Source organism: Suillus plorans, assembly GCF_016647745.1.
Source record: "Suillus plorans strain S12 chromosome Unknown HD556scaffold_1, whole genome shotgun sequence".
Taxonomy (NCBI): Eukaryota; Fungi; Basidiomycota; class Agaricomycetes; order Boletales; family Suillaceae; genus Suillus; species Suillus plorans.
In genome coordinates, this window is record NW_024537385.1 from 1,090,580 (window position 1) to 1,107,839 (window position 17,260).

The following is a 17,260-nucleotide window of genomic DNA, read 5'->3' on the forward strand; positions in this document are numbered from 1 at the left end:
TACTAATCACATCATCGTCCAGGGCACCATGCATAGCCGCATCACTGCGTAGTAAATGTGAAAGACATCGCTTTTGTGTTCCATCCAAACCGTTCGTCGTGGATGGTGGTGACTCGAGGATGGTTTCCTCTGCGACCCGCGCGCGTATGTAACTACATTTAATGGTTGTCAAGGATTGTTGCTAGCATGGACCGTGCTCTACTTTCCAACGGATCTCTTTCCTTACGGCCAATTGCACACAGCGTCGTCAAGGACGAGGAGATGCAATGTATCTATTTGCAGAGACGAAACCAAGGATGAGATTATACTAATATCATATCTCCTGCGTTGCTGCTGTAAACATAATATATTGTCCAATGGCCGACCGAAGGGGTGTTCACAGGTTAAATGATTTAAAATTCAAGACCATCAAAAGAAAGAGCACAGATTCAGGAGAGCTCGAGAAGCGCCCTCGCCTCAAAAGGCACTGATGTACACCTTCAGCTACAGTTTCACCCCATGTGTTCATAAACTCAATTGTCATCCTCTATTGTTTTGGATTACACAATACTCTTTCTCTCGCTTTGTGTGAAATGAGCTGCTGCATCGGGTCTCATGGCACCATACAGAAGTCTGTTGTGCCAGTAGTAGAAAGCACGTGCGCGGCAGGGTACTATAATCCCTGGGGAGCCGCTGAAGATTTGAAATGGTGACACTAACAACATTTCGTCGCTGATTACGGACAAATATCGATGGGCCCATCTACCCTTACGCAGCTGAGGTACCTATGATGATTTGAATGAGTGTCGGTCCGACTCCACGAAACACGTCATAGACATTCAGATGATCTACGCTGCTGGCAAGAAAAAGTTATTGGTCTAGTAACTCCAGTGTGAACCCGGTTGGCCGCAGGAGCTGATGGATATACGTGTCACGACTCGCAACTCAAATCAAACATGATGCATGACTGATGTCATCAACAAGTGGCATAGCAGATATCAACGCTCTTTTGCTCCTGCTCCTGAAATGTCAACGCTTCACTCGAACGCTCAAGCTCAAGTTTTGTTGAAACGTATAATCGATCTGCAGTACTTGCAACCTGAACGACATACTGAGAACTTACATCGAACTTGGATTTCATCAGGAGACAGAAAGCATGACGATGAATTCGGCGACCCACTAAAATAACATTACATATGCTCAAACAAGCGAGGAGTGTTTGGGAGGAAGACTACGAGAAAACAACAAATTCGAAAAGAGGTGTAAATGAAATTAAGATGTCACTAGATGAGAGACGAGAACATAAGTTCGAGGTCAAAGACACAACAGCAGACACTTACTGTAAGTAGCGGGATCAATGTGGTCGGGAAGCTCAGGTACAGCGACCTCAAATCGTTGTTGGATTGCAGACATGACTTGTTGGTCCGCCTCACTCGATTGGAACGTGATCGCTAGACCCTTCGTTCCGAAACGACCTGCACGACCGACGCGGTGAAGGTAACTGTCCGCATCTGGTGGACAGTCGTAGTTGATCACGATATTGACCCGTTCAACATCAATGCCGCGACCGAAAATGTCGGTTGCGACAAGGATGCGCTTTTCAAAGGCCTTGAACGCAGTGTACCGATTTATACTATTGGGCACTTAGTAAGAGTATTCAAGAGATCCACTGATGGTTGTTACTCACCGTTCCTCTTGAGCCAAGCCTGAATGGATGCTGATACTAGGGAAATTACAAGAGACTAAAAGCTTGTCCAGCTCCACAGCTCTTGCGACCGATTTGACAAAGATCACGACCTGGTAAATCATAAATAAATGTCTTGAGAACAAGGTGATGTGGTACCTGGTTGAATTCTAGGGTGTCTAGTAGCTCGTTCAACTTCCTGTTCTTCGCGTTCTCGTCGAGCTTCACGTAGTGTTGCTGTAAACCGTGTAGTGTCAACTTCGCCTCGTCATCAACAAAGATCTCCAAAGGCTGCAGCAACCGTATCAGCAGGATATCCATAAGCAAAAGTGCATCACATACATTTGCCATGAATTTCTTGCACGTGGCCCTAATTTCTTTCGCTAGCGTGGCGCTGAACATCATCACCTGCTTGTGGTGAGGTGTTGCACGGAAGATTTCTTGGACGTCTCGGCGCATGTCTGCGAATCAAACAAAAGAACAACGAGGAGATGCGGTTAGACTATTGTCGACATTTCGAGAGGGGAATGGACTCAAAAACCGTCAGAAGACGATATGACAAGTGTGGGGGATGTGCAGAAGAGATACGATGATATATCTTATGTATATAATCTCATCAACCCAACAAAGTTCCCAAGACCCTGCATCTACAGCGCGTTTCAGGGCGCACAAGGCGCCTGCGCCCTCGGCGGAGGGAGGGGACGTTGACGAGACAAGTGCCTCTTGCGGCGGCGGCAACCGGTACCAAGATACCGCACAATCGTAGCCGAAATCGAATCGCAGGATGAGACTAACCGAGCTGTTCTAGCATTTTATCGCACTCATCCAAAATAAAGTGCTTGACATTCTTTGCGTCCAAAACTTTGTCTCTTGTCAGGGCATTGAGTCGTCCGGGAGTAGCCACGACGATGTGGGGACAGCGCGTCTTGTCACGAAGAGTCTCCGCATCCTTTTGAACGGGGGTGCCGCCGTAGAACGTGCCAACCCGCACGTCTGGCATATACTTAGCGAAACGTGTGTACTCATTCTTTATCTGGAAAGCGAGCTCGCGGGTGTGACAGAGGACAATGACGGAAACTTCTCCATTGACTGGCTCCAGTTGCTGCAAAGTCGCGAGCACGAAGACTGCCGTCTTACCATGCCCAGACTTTGCTTGGCAAAGGACATCCATTCCCAGAACAGCCTGAGGAATGCATTCTTGTTGAACTGTTGAACGAGTGCCGTGAGTTGAGAATAACATTTTAACCATAACCGAAACATACCTTCTGAGGGGTGCTCAAAACCTAAATCACTGATGGCTCTCAGAAGCTCAGGTTTTAACAAGAAGTCTCTGTAAAAATAAAAATAAAAAAGGAGACAAATTGTCAAACGGTCGTTGTTTGTAACAATATAGAGGCAAAACCAACCTGAAGCCCGTCGAATGTATTCCAGAGAAGTTCTTCTTGTCTTTGTAGACCTCACCATCCACTGCTGACGCCGCCGTCCCATTGGCAGGAGCTGCGGAAGCTGTGCCGTTGGGGATAACGTCGTGCTCATCCTCGTAGTCGATAAGTTCTTCGTTGTCGTGGGAGCTCATTGTGCTGCAGAAAGAGAGTAGGTTGACGAAGGGGTTGTCGACAGAAAAGGAGAAAAAATAAGCAAGAAGAGGAGAAGGTTGAGATTAAAGAGCAACACAAAAATGCGTGCGCTGTTCAAAACGCGGCGCGCTTACTAAGTTGGAATCACGTGCGCACGGACCCTGCCTTAGTCCATTAGTGCCTACTGGTTGGCGAGCAACTTGAAGTAGTAGTAGAACTTGAAGTCATCGGACATGCACAGTGAATATTTGTGTCACTGCCGCATATTTTTAATCATTAAGGAATTGGCAGGTCAGGCTGCCCATCATTGCAATTGCAATAATAGTAACCCAATAGTATGACATGCAAACCTGCAGTGAGGTATTTCTCTACAAATACTACCTGGAGGGAAGCATATGCATCAGTGCCTACAGTTTAAATCTGTCTGACAGAAGATCCCATCGATATCGCATTGTATCCCAGATATTTCGCTTAGCCCTCCGAGTCAACTTTTGGCACTGGGAGCGTGACTAAACCGCCCCTTGCCCGGTCTTATCAATTGTCGAGGAGAGACATGCAGGTGTTCCAGTCTAATATATGGTCCGGCTAGTGCAGACCAAACGCAGACGATACGTGTAACAGATCGAGCGGCCTCCCGCATCCCGACACTTCTGATTTTTCTTTATTTGTCTGTGTATTTGATAAATTTGTAGCCTATACAACCCTAAATTTTCAGCATACCACGATATCACACGGCGCACATATGTCTCGGTTTTAATCGGTACAGCACTGACACAGGCGGGTACGCGTTTATAAGGGGAGGCGGGTGTCATGTATCTGAAGCAACGAAATAAGATGCCCAACTATCCGTTTTGGTGAGTCTCATGGCAGTTGAATAAATCCCCCCTCCACAATGTACTAAAGTACTCTGATTTCAAAGGCTCGGAGGTAAGATAAGTTATTACTCGTATTATCACGCACTGCTCATCATCATGACCAGGCGTCGCGGCATCCAGTAAGCAACTGTGTACATCTTCAATACTGAAATTGACGTCTTGCAGTGGCCGCATGCTTTACACATCCCCTTGACCTGGCCAAAGTGTAAGCGTGGTTCATGCAACCCTCGTGATGGGCTTGCTCATACTCGCTCAACAGGCGCATGCAGAGTCTTGGTCCTACTGTACCAAGTCCATCTATGCTCAAAATTCTGCGCCACTCGATATCCAACTATGGACTTCGTAGTGTTTATACCGGTCTCTCCGCCTCGCTTATGCGTCAAATGACCTACTCGCTCGTGCGTTTAGGCAGCTATGAAGAAATGAAAAGATTCATATCTGAGAATGGTCATCCCCCATCTACTGGGAAGCTTCTTCTGGCCGCTGGCGTGGCTGGTGGTTTAGGAGGAATAGCAGGAAATCCAGCAGGTCCGTCCATGTCAGGCTGTGATATCACTGTTATGCATAATAAATAAATTGTTTGCAGATGTTCTACTGGTTCGGATGACCAGTGACTCCATTCGTCCGCCAGAGAAGCGCTATAATTACCGTAACGCTATCACTGGACTTATCTCTTTGGTAAAAGAGGATGGCCAGAAGGGTCTTGCACGCGGCCTCGGGACAAATACAGTTTGTGCATTTGATATCACACCTAGCTTTCACTGACTATGAGCACCTCAAAGACCCGAGCAGTCTTGATGAATGTAAATTAATTTGCTATTTTCCATCAGTGTAATGCTCACACGACATACTATACAGACATCACAGGTTGGATCGTGAGTATGGCGTTGTTATCTCTTTGCCGTTTCAGTTTATCAGGTCTCGACAGCTATGACTTTTTCAAAACCACTCTCTTGCAATACCCTATACCCTTGGTCAACTATCAATTCCATGATGGCTTCTTCTTGCATGTAGTTGCAAGTCTTGCAGCCGGAACATGCGGCACGAGTTAGTTTATCCATTCCTATGAAGTTACCAGAATGCCACTGACTGTTGCACGATTCAAGCCGTGTGCTCTCCTGCTGATGTCATAAGAACAAGGATCATGGGCTCTGTACGTACTTCTTCAGATATCGAATGCCCGTGATGGAGTTTGACAGTCGCTTCCAGTCTGGAAATGCTAGTCCAATAGAGGTCCTAGTCCGTTCCCTGCGCGAGGAAGGTCCCGCATTCATGTTCAAAGGCTGGACGCCCGCTTGGATGCGTCTTGGTCCCAACACCGTCCTGATGTTCGTCTTTTTCGAGGTAAGTTCAGAAAACTTATCCCATGGCTGCACATCGACATATTCGTTCCCAACAGCAACTGAAACGTGGCTGGTCCTCCTTGGTCCCCTCATAATCTATATTCAATTCTGCTGCACATCGTCGGGCACACAATACCTCATGTCTTCAAGTTGTCGGATTGACGCTTGGACATTCACATGAATGCCATTAAGACGCTATATGATATATCCTAGACATATAACCTTGGATTCATATCACTTTCACACTCTATTCACTGATAAGTATATCATCTACTGAGGTGGATGCTTACTCGAACTCACAATAGCTAACCTGGCGGAAAGGTAGAATAGCTACATACTTGGGACAAGCTTAGGATTTGCGAATTTTCTCAACCAACAGCTACTTATTATAGTACTTGTCGCGCACGCAATTAAGAGACCTATGTATTAATTCTTTGCAGCGCCGTTATTTCGCGGTTAGCGTCCAGATTGCTCCAAGTTCATAAGTTCCAATCAAATCGGGAAGTGTGGTCTATTACTGTCACCCACGTGACTACTAACCATCTCGGCGTCCGGTCGTACTCTTCCACTAATTCAGCAGGTCCTCATCGACCGTTCGCTAGCTGCGCGCTACAGACATTATGGAAGCATTTCAGCTTCTTTCTCGAGGAGGTGCACGATTTAACAAACAAAGATTCAAGTCTGATGTCCAAATATTCAATGTAAGAAAATGTATCCGTCAGCTGTTTTGGTGGCTCATGTCTTTTCAGAAGGCTGCACCACCAAAAGATGTCAAAGGAAAGGGGGTCCTGACGCAGTTACCTCCAGAACTAGACTTTTTTAAATATGCCAAAGCTTCTTCCGGGAAGCGGAAAGCTGAGGACAAAGAGGGGGGTGTTCATGCCGAAGGCAAGCATGAAAAGGTGGAACGCAAGCGTCGGAAGATAGAGGACGAATCAGCGGACTCCGACGATAATCACATTGGCACAGAGGAAGAGGCACCGACCATGCAGAAACACCGCGTGACTGCCAAAGGATCAGATGTGCCTAAACCAATCGCGTCCTTCGAGGACCTGCGCGAACGATATAACGTCCCTCCACGTCTACTATCAAATCTTTCTGAAAACAGTTACAAACATCCTACTGGAATCCAGGCTCATGGAATTCCAATTCTACTCGAGGTGAGCCCGCCAAACGTTCTTTCTTATCGTTCTGAGGATGCTGATGACTCTTACTACAGCACCGTGACCTCGCTGCCATCTCGCCGACTGGTACGGGTAAAACTCTAGCATATCTGACGCCCATCATATCCGCCCTGGGTTCCCCGATATCTAGTATGAAGAACGACGGAGGTCGTGGGGTTAGAGCTGTGATTCTTGCACCGACTCGGGAATTAGCACACCAGATACACAATGAGTGCCTGAAACTCGCCGCTGGGCGTAAATGGCGCACGGTCCTGTTTAGCAAAGCTACAGCTAGTACCCTGAGCGACAAGAACGTGAGAGACAAAGTAGGTACGCTACATCCACACGTCACACACACTCTATCCAGACTAATGCTACACAGACATCATCATCAGCACGCCCCTTCGGCTAGTGGTCTCCATTCAGGAAGGAAACCTGGAATTGAATAAGTACGTCATGACCCGCTTGTCTTACTGTGCACGTGGCTGACTCTTATCACCAGCGTGCAGCATCTTGTATTAGATGAAGCCGACCGAATGCTTGACCCTGAATTCTTGTCTCAAGTTCAAGAAGTTATCGCAGCATGTACTCATCCGAACATACAAAAAGCGGTCTTTTCCGCTACTTTACCTGCTGGCTCAGAGAAACTTGCGATGGGTGTCCTCAGGAACCCTATACGAATTATTGTTGGTCTTAAGTACTGACCGATCACCCAATATTTGTGTACAGCCGCTAACTTCCTTCTTTAGAGACACACCGCTCCCTTTGATCGCACAAACTCTTACATATGTGGCCGATGATGCCTCTAAGCTCCCAAGTTTGTTAACGTATCTTTCTCAACCATACAATCCACCTCTCCTCATCTTCACATCTACTCAACCAAGAACAACGTCGCTTGCAGAAGAGTTGATAATGAACGGCATTTCAAATGTGGATTGTCTTCACGCCGGGATGACAAAAAAACAGCGTGATGACGCGGTGAGCAGGATGCGCCGTGGCGAAAGCTGGGTCATGGTGACCACAGAAGTCATGGCTCGTGGCATGGACTTCAAAGGCATCCGGGAGGTGATCAATTACGATTTTCCAACCAGTGTCCAGAGTTACGTCCATCGAATAGGTACGCCCCCCTTTTGTGATCAACTTGTCTCGGAACTTAATCTTCGTAGGCCGTACAGGTCGCGCCGGGCGGGAAGGGAAAGCCGTGACTTATTTCACAGATGAAGATGGACCCTTCTTGAAAGCGTACGTGAAACTCGGCCATCTTGACCGACATCTAACTGATGTCCCCTTACCTAGCATTGCCAACGTGCTGTTACAGTCCGGCTCTTCTGTCCCAGAATGGATTCTTAAACTTCCGAAACCGTCAAAAATGAAGCGAAGACAGATGGGCAAGGTGAAGCGAGCAAATACCGTGAACGCGGCCCGCAAAATAGGTCGCAATGATGCAATTAAGAAGAGGTTGGTTCATTTAAAGCTTCGGGCACTACTTCTAGCTCATGTCGATGTAAAGGGACATGATTGCGGGCTCGAAGAGGCGGAAGGAGAAAGAGCTTCGTGAGACCGATAAAAACAACGGCGTCGGGGAAGGGGATAGATCAGATAAATGATTCTTCTTTGGAAAATTTAAAAAGCACGTCGTTTTTACTGTCAGTGTTAGAAGGCTTCGAGTATTGATGAAAATGTCATGACGGCATTAGCAGCACTAGTGTTCTGAGATTCTTTAAGCTCTTGGAAGCTTGAAAATGCTATGTATTTCCTTGCAAGGAACTATCCCTGGTCAAGATAACGACTTATTCGATCGGAACGTACATAATGATAATCGATGGTGAGCTGACGAAGTCTGACGATGAGCAAATCCTTTAATGTGATAATGTGAAAGGTGAAGGGAGGGCGAGGGTGATGATGATGTGAAGATGTGACAAAGATGCGATCTATCATGGATTTCGGAGCCCTGAAGGTTTGCTTCCGAAGCGCATTGTGTCAAGGTAAAACGCCGTGCCGCTGGGATGAAGTCTCTCCACGAGGCTATTCCTGGGAATCTTTGTATAGGTGAGTCCCACTCAAATCAGGCTACAAAGTGAGTTCAAGCCTCAAGGTCGCTGTTTTCGGCTGACTTTGGGGCAGGAATTCCAGTGCCGCACGTTTTGCAGCACGTTTCACTGGTAGGTCGTAGACTTCGATACTGCCCTGCATTGAAGCCTATTGATTCTTGAAGCTTATTCGTATCTTGATTCCGCTCCTTTCACAGAACAACGGTCGCAAGGCGGAAATCTAGTAGACTCGACGGATATGGAAGGGCTCAAGGGCCTTGTGACCTCAAGGCAGCCTCGAGGTGACGGGGCAGAATGGTCGTACTAGCTCTCCCCCATACAAGGCTTTTGGCCTTAACACTCTTAAGCGCTCCATTATGTGGGTGAACCGGGATCCTTAATCGACTGTGATCTTCCTCTACGCCTCTGCGCCTCTCCCTCAGCTTTATCTCTGATACTACATATATCTTCAAAAAGCCTTGTTATCATGCCCAACGTTCGCAACGTCGTTCGTCGATCTCGTCGATTATCACATCAGTCACCGATTGCAGGTACGACGATCATTTCCTTGTTTGACCTTATGGGTCCACACGTTTTCGAATGATCGCTAAATTTTTCCGCAGCTGAAGATTATGTTTATGAAGAGCCATACTTCGCTCGCTCGGGCTATTCAAGCGTTAGGACCGTTGGCATCCCTTCCATTCATACCACTCCCCCATCTCCTGTTGGAACTACGATCTCTTCTCCCCAGATCTCTTCGTCGCTATCCCCTGTCCTATCCCACTTGTTATCGTTCCCCAATCGTTCATCGCACTCCCGTAAAAAAGAAGAAGGTCACATACCCCGCCCTCCCAACGCCTTCATCGTCTTCCGCTCTTGCCTCTGGAGTAATGAGGATTTCAGAAGCCTAGAATCTGATCATCGCAACGTTTCACGCATAGCCGGCGAGAGATGGCGTAACTTGTCTGACGACGAGAAGGAACCTTTTGTGCAGATGGCGAAAGAAGCCAAGGCACTGCACGCGAAGATGTATCCCAACTACAAATACTCTCCCTCTCATCGCACCAACGCGGGACCGAAGCGAAAGGGGAGACGCAACAGCGATGAGGAGAGAACCAAGTGCGACATGATCGCTACCCTCCTGCAGAAAGGAGTCGAGGGCTCTGCATTGGCGCACGCGATGGCACACGTCAAATCTGAAGATGAAGACGAGATCGTACCGACACCCATCATCCCTCCAAAAGCACCCATAGTCGCCCCCAGGGCTCTGCCTCCTGTCCAATTGCGCGAACATCGCAGAAAGAAGGTCGCTGCTCGTCCTCGAGTCTCGCGCTCAACCATCACTCAACATCGCACCGCAGGCCCTGACCTTGCCGCCACGAGTGCTTGTTCGTTCCCACTTAGTTCTACTTCCCGGGAGGCCGCACCTACTTCGGAGCAATTCAGCGGTACCCCTGAACTACTGTATCCAAGCGACATGTTGGACGAATTCGTTCCTACTGATGAAATACCGCCTCTAAGTCTCGATGCTCTATATGATATGAAGGTGTGCTATTTCCCATACACCATCGATTTAACGTCACTCATCATTGGTCGGGAAGGTTGCAGAACAGGAAACATCTGACATCTTCTACTCAGGCACCAAGCCAGCTGCAGGGCTTCCTTACTTCGGTGCTGAGCTCGAGGTCATGCCTTTCAATGACTACTTCCTTGACGCCGCCCTGCAGCTGCCCCCGACTCCTCCCCTTATCGAAAACAACGACTCTCCCCTGTCGAGTGACTACGCGTCTCCTCTTTTGACACCTCCTCGGTCTCCAATTGTCTTCACCAACCCTTGGACTGCTTTCCTCACGCCTTGTTCACCGGATAACGAGCTCGATGAGTTCTTCGTCCCGTCGATGGACTCCATGCCATCTTTTTTCCCGTCCCCACACAGCCCTTCCAAGGACGACGACATAGCCAGCTTCACGCCTGAAAAATTTGACTCTATTACCAAAGACATGCAACCCGAGGTCAACCTCGATGACTGGATCCACTTCAACTAAAAACCGCAGATACACTCGCTCTATGCTCATACACTTGCATCATTCAAGGAATATACCACTCACGCTCACGTCATTGACGATCTCTTTTCCACTTTACCCCCATCTCACATTTCTGCATACCCAGCAAGCACGGATTTCCAACACAACCCTTGTCGTGTACCATGTAAATTCCTCTGTATTCTTAGAAAACCCTGTTGTTACAACTAGCACATGTATGCCATTAGATGTCCATATATACCATCCGATTAGTACATATTTGAATCGCTCATCGTTTGACTTTCTTTGAAGACGCCACTTTACCTGGATTCGCTCTCTTGTTGCCCATGGTTGCAGCCTTTAGCTCTTCCAGGTCAATGCGTCCTGCACTTTTGTCTTCCTTCAACCATGCAAGGCAGTCATCTTGAGTACCTTCGGGATGTCCGAGCTGCCATTCAAGCACCCTGTTGACCATTGCCTTCATCCACGGACCAGGCTTTTCATCCATGGCGTGGGCAATTGCTTGGCCCTGTGATAATTCAACCCCAAGCCAAGCGTAGTAAAATCAAAAATTCTCACATCTAGTATCGGCTTAGCATCCACTGCTTTGTCCAACCCAAGCTCTTCGACCCGGCGCGTCAATGCGTTGTAACGCTGGACGCACTCTGCTGCTTCTTCACGGCCAGACGCTGAGACAAGCTCGCACACGAGAGAGAACACAAGGGAGCTAGCCCACTGAGAACCTGTGTTTATATTATGGACACTTTCTTGCCGTAGCAAAAGTCCTGGACGAAAGACAGACACCCATCATCAATCAAATAGATCGTACGATTATCAAGCATACCTATAGCACCTCTTTCCGAAGGCAGTTTTAGCCTGTCCTGTCCCAGTGAAACACCATTCAAGAGGTCGGAAGCGGAATACAGGGCAGGTATGCCATCCAGATAATGATTTTGTCTACCCAGTTTTAGCCCATCCTGGATTGCGCACTTGACGAGAGTTTGTTCCTTGCCTTTTGAATCCGGGTACGTGATTCCATGATACGAATAGAGACTGGCTGCAAGGAACAGGCGTGCCTTGCACCCGGGCTCTTGCAGAACGTAGGACCGGAGAGTGGGATGCAAAGACATCGAATCCTCGCTGGTGGACGAAAGGAGGCCATTCAAAATAGTAGCGGCACGCAAAGAAAGCTCGTGTGGTTTCGGAGTAGACGAGGCGATGTTGGTGATTTGTGGTGGGACGTGATATATACTTTTGTAGAGTTTGAGATCATTAATAATACGTATCGAGCGGAGAGGATCCTGCCCTGAACGTTACGAGAAATCTGTCAGAGATTCTTTCTCGCGGGATAGTTCACACTGACCTTTCATCATTTTATCAATTTCCTCCCCCACTCGTTCTCGGCTGATTTTTTGTGCAAGGCTATCTTGAATTATCTCAAGCTGGGCAGCTTGCTGCAGATCAGACTCTATTTCAAAACCGAAACGGCTTGCGAAGCGAACGCATCGTATCACGCGCAGGGGATCGTCCAGGAAAGTTTCACGTGGCGGCAATGGGGTCCGAATGATACCATTTTGTAGATCATCGAGACCCTATCCATATTGTGTCAGTACCATCAATGTCAGTGATATCTGTTTCATGAATTCACCTTTTCAGTGAAATCCTCAACTGAACGAGTATGAACGTTATAGAACAGTGCGTTAATAGTAAGGTCCCTCCGTAGAGCATCTTCCAGTGGTGTACCAAATTTCTGTATACGATCTGGTCAAGTACTGCATGTTCTTCAAAGAGACCTTGGACACACAATTTCAGTTGGTATGCGACTGTCTTCTGCATACTCCTCGCTTCTTAGATTTACGAAATCGAGGTCTATGTCAAAGAGAGTAGTCCGCGCAGTTTCCAAGTGTTTGGATTGATCAGGATTGCTCTCAATTTTCGAGATTTTGTGCACATGAAGATCTTTCTGCTCAGACAGAAACGCTATGAAACCTTCAGCAAAAGTCACACCCATCATATCGGCGAGACAGATGTCCATATCATTGCTCTGCATGCCCAGTAACTGTAACACATGAATGAAATAACATGAGAGCTTGCCCCAAACGATGACAGAGGCCGGATTGACCTTGTCCCTAACCCATCCCCCGTTGATCCTGCACGCTGTTATGATATTTTTGTCCTCCTGGAGATGGCGCGTAAATTCGTCAAGTAAAGTGCACAGATGATCCTCGGCGTCGGTCAGTTGGATCACTTTCCTGACAGCAGGCGCGATACGAGTTGTCATGTTTCTGCAGTGGATATGGCCCGATAAACGTCGCGAACGGTGATATCTGGTGAAAGAAGCAAGTTCTAGGATATTACAAGTGACTCGACGAAGCATGCAGCTGAGTCTTGCCGTCGATTGCCCGTTTCAATCGGAACAAGTAACACAGTTGAAGCGGAGATGAAACACCTTCCGTATGGGGCGGCGCTGGCATCCGGTGCCGGCGCTCCACCGACCATCGTCCATTTCGAGCCCTGTGCAGCACGACAACCTCCTCCCATTCCTCGCACATAACTTTCTTGTTAAATTTCATAAATGGGTCGTGTATTGCTCAAGGTCCGTTTTCTATACTGCTTGTGCAAATCTGTCTTATTACTGTGTAGCTGACTCGTTTGGTTAGGTTATTATCTTAGGCGACAGTGGGTACGTGCTGCAAAGTGTTTAGCCTTGACCCATAGAATTGAAACTTATCATTCTGTTCTCGTTTGTGTAGTGTCGGAAAGACGTCACTCATGAACCAATATGTGAACAAGCGGTTCAGCAACCAGTACAAGGCCACCATTGGTGCCGACTTGTAAGTGCCCTTTCACGTTCGTGGCTCCGTTCGAGGCTGAGACTCACCCATTCTCAGCCTTACAAAAGAAGTTATGGTGGATGACCGTCTTGTCACAATGCAGGTACGTATTATAGTAGGGTAAATGCGTCATCCCCTACTGATTAGGATACTCAGCTCTGGGATACCGCCGGACAGGAGCGCTTCCAATCTCTAGGTGTGGCCTACTACCGCGGTGCAGACTGCTGTGTGCTTGTATATGACGTGAACAGCGCTAAGTCGTTCGAGACGCTCGACAGCTGGCGTGATGAGTTCCTTATCCAGGCGAGCCCGCACGACCCGGAGAATTTTCCCTTTGTCGTGTTGGGGAATAAGATCGATGTGGAGGAGAACAAGCGACAGGTCCGTCGAAGGCAGCGTCATAACATATGTTTCCTTCGCTCACGTGCTTTCTAGGTAACGCAGAAGCGTGCTATGACGTGGTGTCAATCAAAGGGCAATATCCCTTACTTCGAGACTTCTGCTAAGGAGGCTATCAATGTGGAGCAGGCATTCCAGACCGTCTCGAAGAATGCGCTGCAACAAGAAGCAGAAGAACAACTGTACGTTTGTTCAATCATGCTTGGCCATCTTGCTTACAACAAGTGATAGGTATGTTGATTACCCGGATCCAATCCAGATTGACCGGGAGAGCACACAAAACTATGGGTGCAACTGTTAATGGATAATCTATGGACTGGGATTTTCTTCTGTTGGTCATGCTGTCTACGGCATATTTGCCGTTTGTTACCCCTTGCAATTACGTCGAGTAATACTTGTTCTCTATCGCGTACATCATGAACGCTGTTGATCTCATCTATTCACGACGCAGGCTATGGCGGATGTAATGGGCACAAGTGAGATAAAACCAAAGTGAAGATGCGGCATTGAAGGTTGGTACAAGTACAAGACACATTCTTTCCGCAATTCCTTCCTTCCTTCCAAAAACTTATAGCTTGAACTCCGACCTCTGATACTTGACCTTGGCTGAGGCAGCATTGTCAACATACCAATACACCTGGCCTGGGTGCGATGGTCTGACGCGAGAAGCAGGCAAGCCCGCTTCTGGGTTATCAATTATAGTGCTGAGAACATCAGCTTTTCCCTCGCCCGCTGCAACGAACACGACGCGTAGAGCATGGTTAAGAACCGGGAATGTCAAGGTGATGCGTTTTGGTGGAGGCTTCGGTGAGTCCTCGATGTACGCGACCCACCTGTCCTCTTCCGTCAACAGAGGATGTTCCGGGAAGAGGGAGCAGGTGTGTCCGTCTGGACCGATGCCGAGAAGGATGAGGTCGAAGACGGGAAAACGAGCAGAGTCTTTTTGAGCGAACTCGTTAATAAGCGCTTTCTCGTACGCGTCTGCGAGCTCTTCGAGATCGTCCAAGAGGGCGACATCCAGGTGGTGAATGTTTTTGGGTGGTATGGGTACTTTGCTGAATAGCTCTTTCCGGCAAAGATTGTAGTTAGAGTCTTCGTGATCCAGCGGAACGCAGCGCTCATCGGCGAAGAAGACCTGCCTTTAGTATCTCTGAGAAGGATGTTTATTGCGATCTTTGAATCGATCCTCACCATTTGTCCCATTTCACAGCTGGGTTATCAATGAGCTTATTCAGCTGCTTTGGCAGGGAGCCGCCTGAGAGAGCAACAGTGAACCTGCCCTTTTTATCGATAGCTTCTTTCTGTGCTTTAGCGATGAAGGCTGCGAGCTTCTCGCTCAACTCATTCGGGGACTCAAACGAATAGAGAACGGGAGGGCTTGGAGGTTGGTGAATGGAAGACATGATTAGGGGGACAAACGCTGGGAATACGCTGATTTCTTCCTTGACCATATATACCGTACCGTGTGACGTCAATAAATATAGACAAATACGCGATGTGGTTCCGAATCGGAAACTCAGGAAAATCGCACAGAAATTGTGACATCGCTATAGAGTCATCGCCGACGTTGAAGTTCGACTTAGCCTTGGCGCCCAGTCCTGAATTCCGTCGTCATCTAACCTTTCTGCTACATCCACGTCGGCATTCCCAGCACTCCCTTCAACTCCCATCTCTGGGAAAATGGACAATAATAACGCGTCCATGATAAAGACTGCAAGGTGTGCATTACACGCAGCGTCGCCAAGGGGCCTGATCATTTCCTCAACAGTGCGTTCTGGCGATGATCCAAGAAGGACAGGAGCCAGAAATGCTGGCACCTGTTCGCGCAGTCGCCGAACCAGCTGCTGGTGAATAATAATTTGTTCTTCTGGAGTGGGATCGATCGGAGGCGGGCCTGGGTATCCATTTGGGAATAAAGTATGCTTGGACAGTCGTAGTACAAATAATATAGAAGACGCGCACAGAATCCGAGTATACAGTAAGTGGGTTAAAAGTCTCGAGGAACAAGAATTAGAAAGCGCGTCGTTAGAGATAGTAACTGCCTTACCGGTCCATGAGTGGAGTCGTGGCCGCACAGATCATACACAACGTATGCATTGCTGCGCTTGTAGCAAAGCGCTCGTGCATTGTAAACAGCTCGGATATCATCGTGAGAGGCTCTCGAGCATAGTGACTGGATGAACGCTGAGGGTTGGGTTGAGGAATATCTGCATGCAGGGAAAGAGTAGACGATGCGGCTGAAGCATATGGTGACAAAGGTGGTGAGATTGATCTTGCATTTCTCATAGGCGATATAGGAGCTGGACGAGCTTTCCTCCATGGCTCACTTGCTCGTCGTTGATTAACTGTTGGGCGCGTGGAGTGATTAACGAGTTTGATGGTACTAAGCGTCTGCTTATATGTTTGAACAAGGGCTAGGCCTATCCCAGAGATGGACTGCACAGCAGAGAGGAAGAACACAAGGAGGGAATGAAAAGAAAAATGAGCGTGATGAGTATGTGACGGTGGCGATACGTTTGGAGGCTATAATGACATTTGTTCAGAGTTTGATACAACAACATATGAAGCAGCAAACCTTATCAGACTCTGCGTCAAGTGATGGACCGAGTAAGTCCAAGATTGTTCTCTGAATAAACCAAGGCTGGGTGACTCGCGAAATAACATCCTTGACTAGTACCTTGAGGATGATTTCACGCACAATGTATCGCTCAGCCTCTGGAGTATAATTTTGAGGAGGTAGACATGATCTAAGTACATGGTCGAATGCCTGGCGAAAGTATTCTTCGTCAATTTTACCCTCGGGAGAAATTGCCACGTGAGGCTGCAGTTGGTGAAAGAGGTGTGGAAGTGGAATAGCACCACCCATTGCATACGAAGTAGACGCCTTGGACGCGGCATGTCGGTAGTCACGATAGTGTTGCGTTATTAGAGCGGGGGCGACTGAAAACATGAATAATGAAAAGTCAGTGGATAGCAGGCGTGTTTCGAGTGTCCGAAGGACGGTCGTGAGGACAATCGTGATTTCTGGAAGTAATTCCTTGTCATAGCGAGTAATCTTGGTCCACCATGTATTGACGAAGGCGCGCAAAGCAAGCGCAAGAAAATCATAGGCCTCCGCGTTAAGTTCGGGTGAGCATGTTGGTGAAGCAAACAACGGCGGCAAGTCTGAGCCTGGTGACAAGTGCGGAAAGAGCAGGCGCTTAGCAAGTGTTGCTGGCTGCTGCTGCTGCTTTGTGGTGTTGGACGTGATACTGTTAGAATGCGTTGAACGAGTGCGGAGGTTGCCCGCCATAAGTTACAAGTGCGCAGCCGAAATTCTTATTGGTAAATCCATCATAATTACGTAAATGTTACC

At 47.9% G+C, this 17,260-nt stretch overlaps 8 protein-coding genes across 8 annotated transcripts; 4 read left to right on the top strand and 4 right to left on the bottom strand.

Moving 5' to 3' along the window:
• Nucleotides 1-788: 788 nt before the first annotated feature.
• On the bottom strand, nt 789-3,406 carry HD556DRAFT_1317847 (P-loop containing nucleoside triphosphate hydrolase protein). The gene is made up of 8 exons (XM_041301203.1): nt 3,070-3,406; nt 2,926-2,993; nt 2,459-2,869; nt 2,006-2,124; nt 1,823-1,954; nt 1,667-1,776; nt 1,320-1,612; nt 789-1,262 (listed from the first exon to the last, which is right to left on the bottom strand). The coding sequence occupies exons 1-8, from the start codon at nt 3,237-3,239 to the stop codon at nt 1,252-1,254; spliced, it is 1,314 nt and encodes a 437-aa protein (XP_041167753.1). The 5' UTR covers nt 3,240-3,406; the 3' UTR covers nt 789-1,251.
• Nucleotides 3,407-4,280: 874 nt separating this feature from the next.
• HD556DRAFT_1317866 (mitochondrial carrier domain-containing protein) lies at nt 4,281-5,928 on the top strand. Its single transcript, XM_041301204.1, has 9 exons — nt 4,281-4,320; nt 4,375-4,643; nt 4,702-4,844; nt 4,898-4,918; nt 4,974-4,990; nt 5,044-5,162; nt 5,222-5,268; nt 5,325-5,459; nt 5,515-5,928. The coding sequence occupies exons 2-9, from the start codon at nt 4,379-4,381 to the stop codon at nt 5,551-5,553; spliced, it is 786 nt and encodes a 261-aa protein (XP_041167754.1). The 5' UTR covers nt 4,281-4,320; nt 4,375-4,378; the 3' UTR covers nt 5,554-5,928.
• Nucleotides 5,929-6,078: 150 nt separating this feature from the next.
• HD556DRAFT_1223098 (P-loop containing nucleoside triphosphate hydrolase protein) lies at nt 6,079-8,228 on the top strand (the record flags this gene model as incomplete). Its single annotated transcript, XM_041296856.1, has 9 exons — nt 6,079-6,159; nt 6,208-6,618; nt 6,678-6,951; nt 7,004-7,070; nt 7,124-7,318; nt 7,371-7,738; nt 7,788-7,863; nt 7,918-8,079; nt 8,132-8,228. 9 exons carry the CDS (start codon nt 6,079-6,081, stop codon nt 8,226-8,228), a joined length of 1,731 nt encoding a protein of 576 aa, XP_041167755.1.
• Nucleotides 8,229-9,059: 831 nt separating this feature from the next.
• HD556DRAFT_26580 (uncharacterized protein) lies at nt 9,060-10,562 on the top strand. The gene is made up of 3 exons (XM_041310069.1): nt 9,060-9,202; nt 9,275-10,197; nt 10,260-10,562. The coding sequence occupies exons 1-3, from the start codon at nt 9,139-9,141 to the stop codon at nt 10,449-10,451; spliced, it is 1,179 nt and encodes a 392-aa protein (XP_041167756.1). The 5' UTR covers nt 9,060-9,138; the 3' UTR covers nt 10,452-10,562.
• A 345-nt stretch (nt 10,563-10,907) lies between these two features.
• On the bottom strand, nt 10,908-13,076 carry HD556DRAFT_1317887 (uncharacterized protein). Its single transcript, XM_041301205.1, has 7 exons — nt 12,795-13,076; nt 12,477-12,731; nt 12,321-12,422; nt 12,036-12,264; nt 11,517-11,978; nt 11,252-11,457; nt 10,908-11,201 (listed from the first exon to the last, which is right to left on the bottom strand). The coding sequence occupies exons 1-7, from the start codon at nt 13,047-13,049 to the stop codon at nt 10,962-10,964; spliced, it is 1,749 nt and encodes a 582-aa protein (XP_041167757.1). The 5' UTR covers nt 13,050-13,076; the 3' UTR covers nt 10,908-10,961.
• An 88-nt stretch (nt 13,077-13,164) lies between these two features.
• On the top strand, nt 13,165-14,321 carry HD556DRAFT_1259487 (small GTPase superfamily). Its single transcript, XM_041299030.1, has 7 exons — nt 13,165-13,268; nt 13,333-13,355; nt 13,426-13,506; nt 13,564-13,609; nt 13,663-13,887; nt 13,942-14,087; nt 14,137-14,321. The coding sequence occupies exons 1-7, from the start codon at nt 13,248-13,250 to the stop codon at nt 14,204-14,206; spliced, it is 612 nt and encodes a 203-aa protein (XP_041167758.1). The 5' UTR covers nt 13,165-13,247; the 3' UTR covers nt 14,207-14,321.
• Nucleotides 14,322-15,322, bottom strand: HD556DRAFT_1317901 (uncharacterized protein). The gene is made up of 2 exons (XM_041301206.1): nt 15,097-15,322; nt 14,322-15,044 (listed from the first exon to the last, which is right to left on the bottom strand). The coding sequence occupies exons 1-2, from the start codon at nt 15,306-15,308 to the stop codon at nt 14,474-14,476; spliced, it is 783 nt and encodes a 260-aa protein (XP_041167759.1). The 5' UTR covers nt 15,309-15,322; the 3' UTR covers nt 14,322-14,473.
• Nucleotides 15,323-17,251, bottom strand: HD556DRAFT_1317903 (PXA domain-containing protein). The gene is made up of 3 exons (XM_041301207.1): nt 16,481-17,251; nt 15,953-16,428; nt 15,323-15,900 (listed from the first exon to the last, which is right to left on the bottom strand). The coding sequence occupies exons 1-3, from the start codon at nt 17,195-17,197 to the stop codon at nt 15,453-15,455; spliced, it is 1,641 nt and encodes a 546-aa protein (XP_041167760.1). The 5' UTR covers nt 17,198-17,251; the 3' UTR covers nt 15,323-15,452.
• Nucleotides 17,252-17,260: the final 9 nt, after the last annotated feature.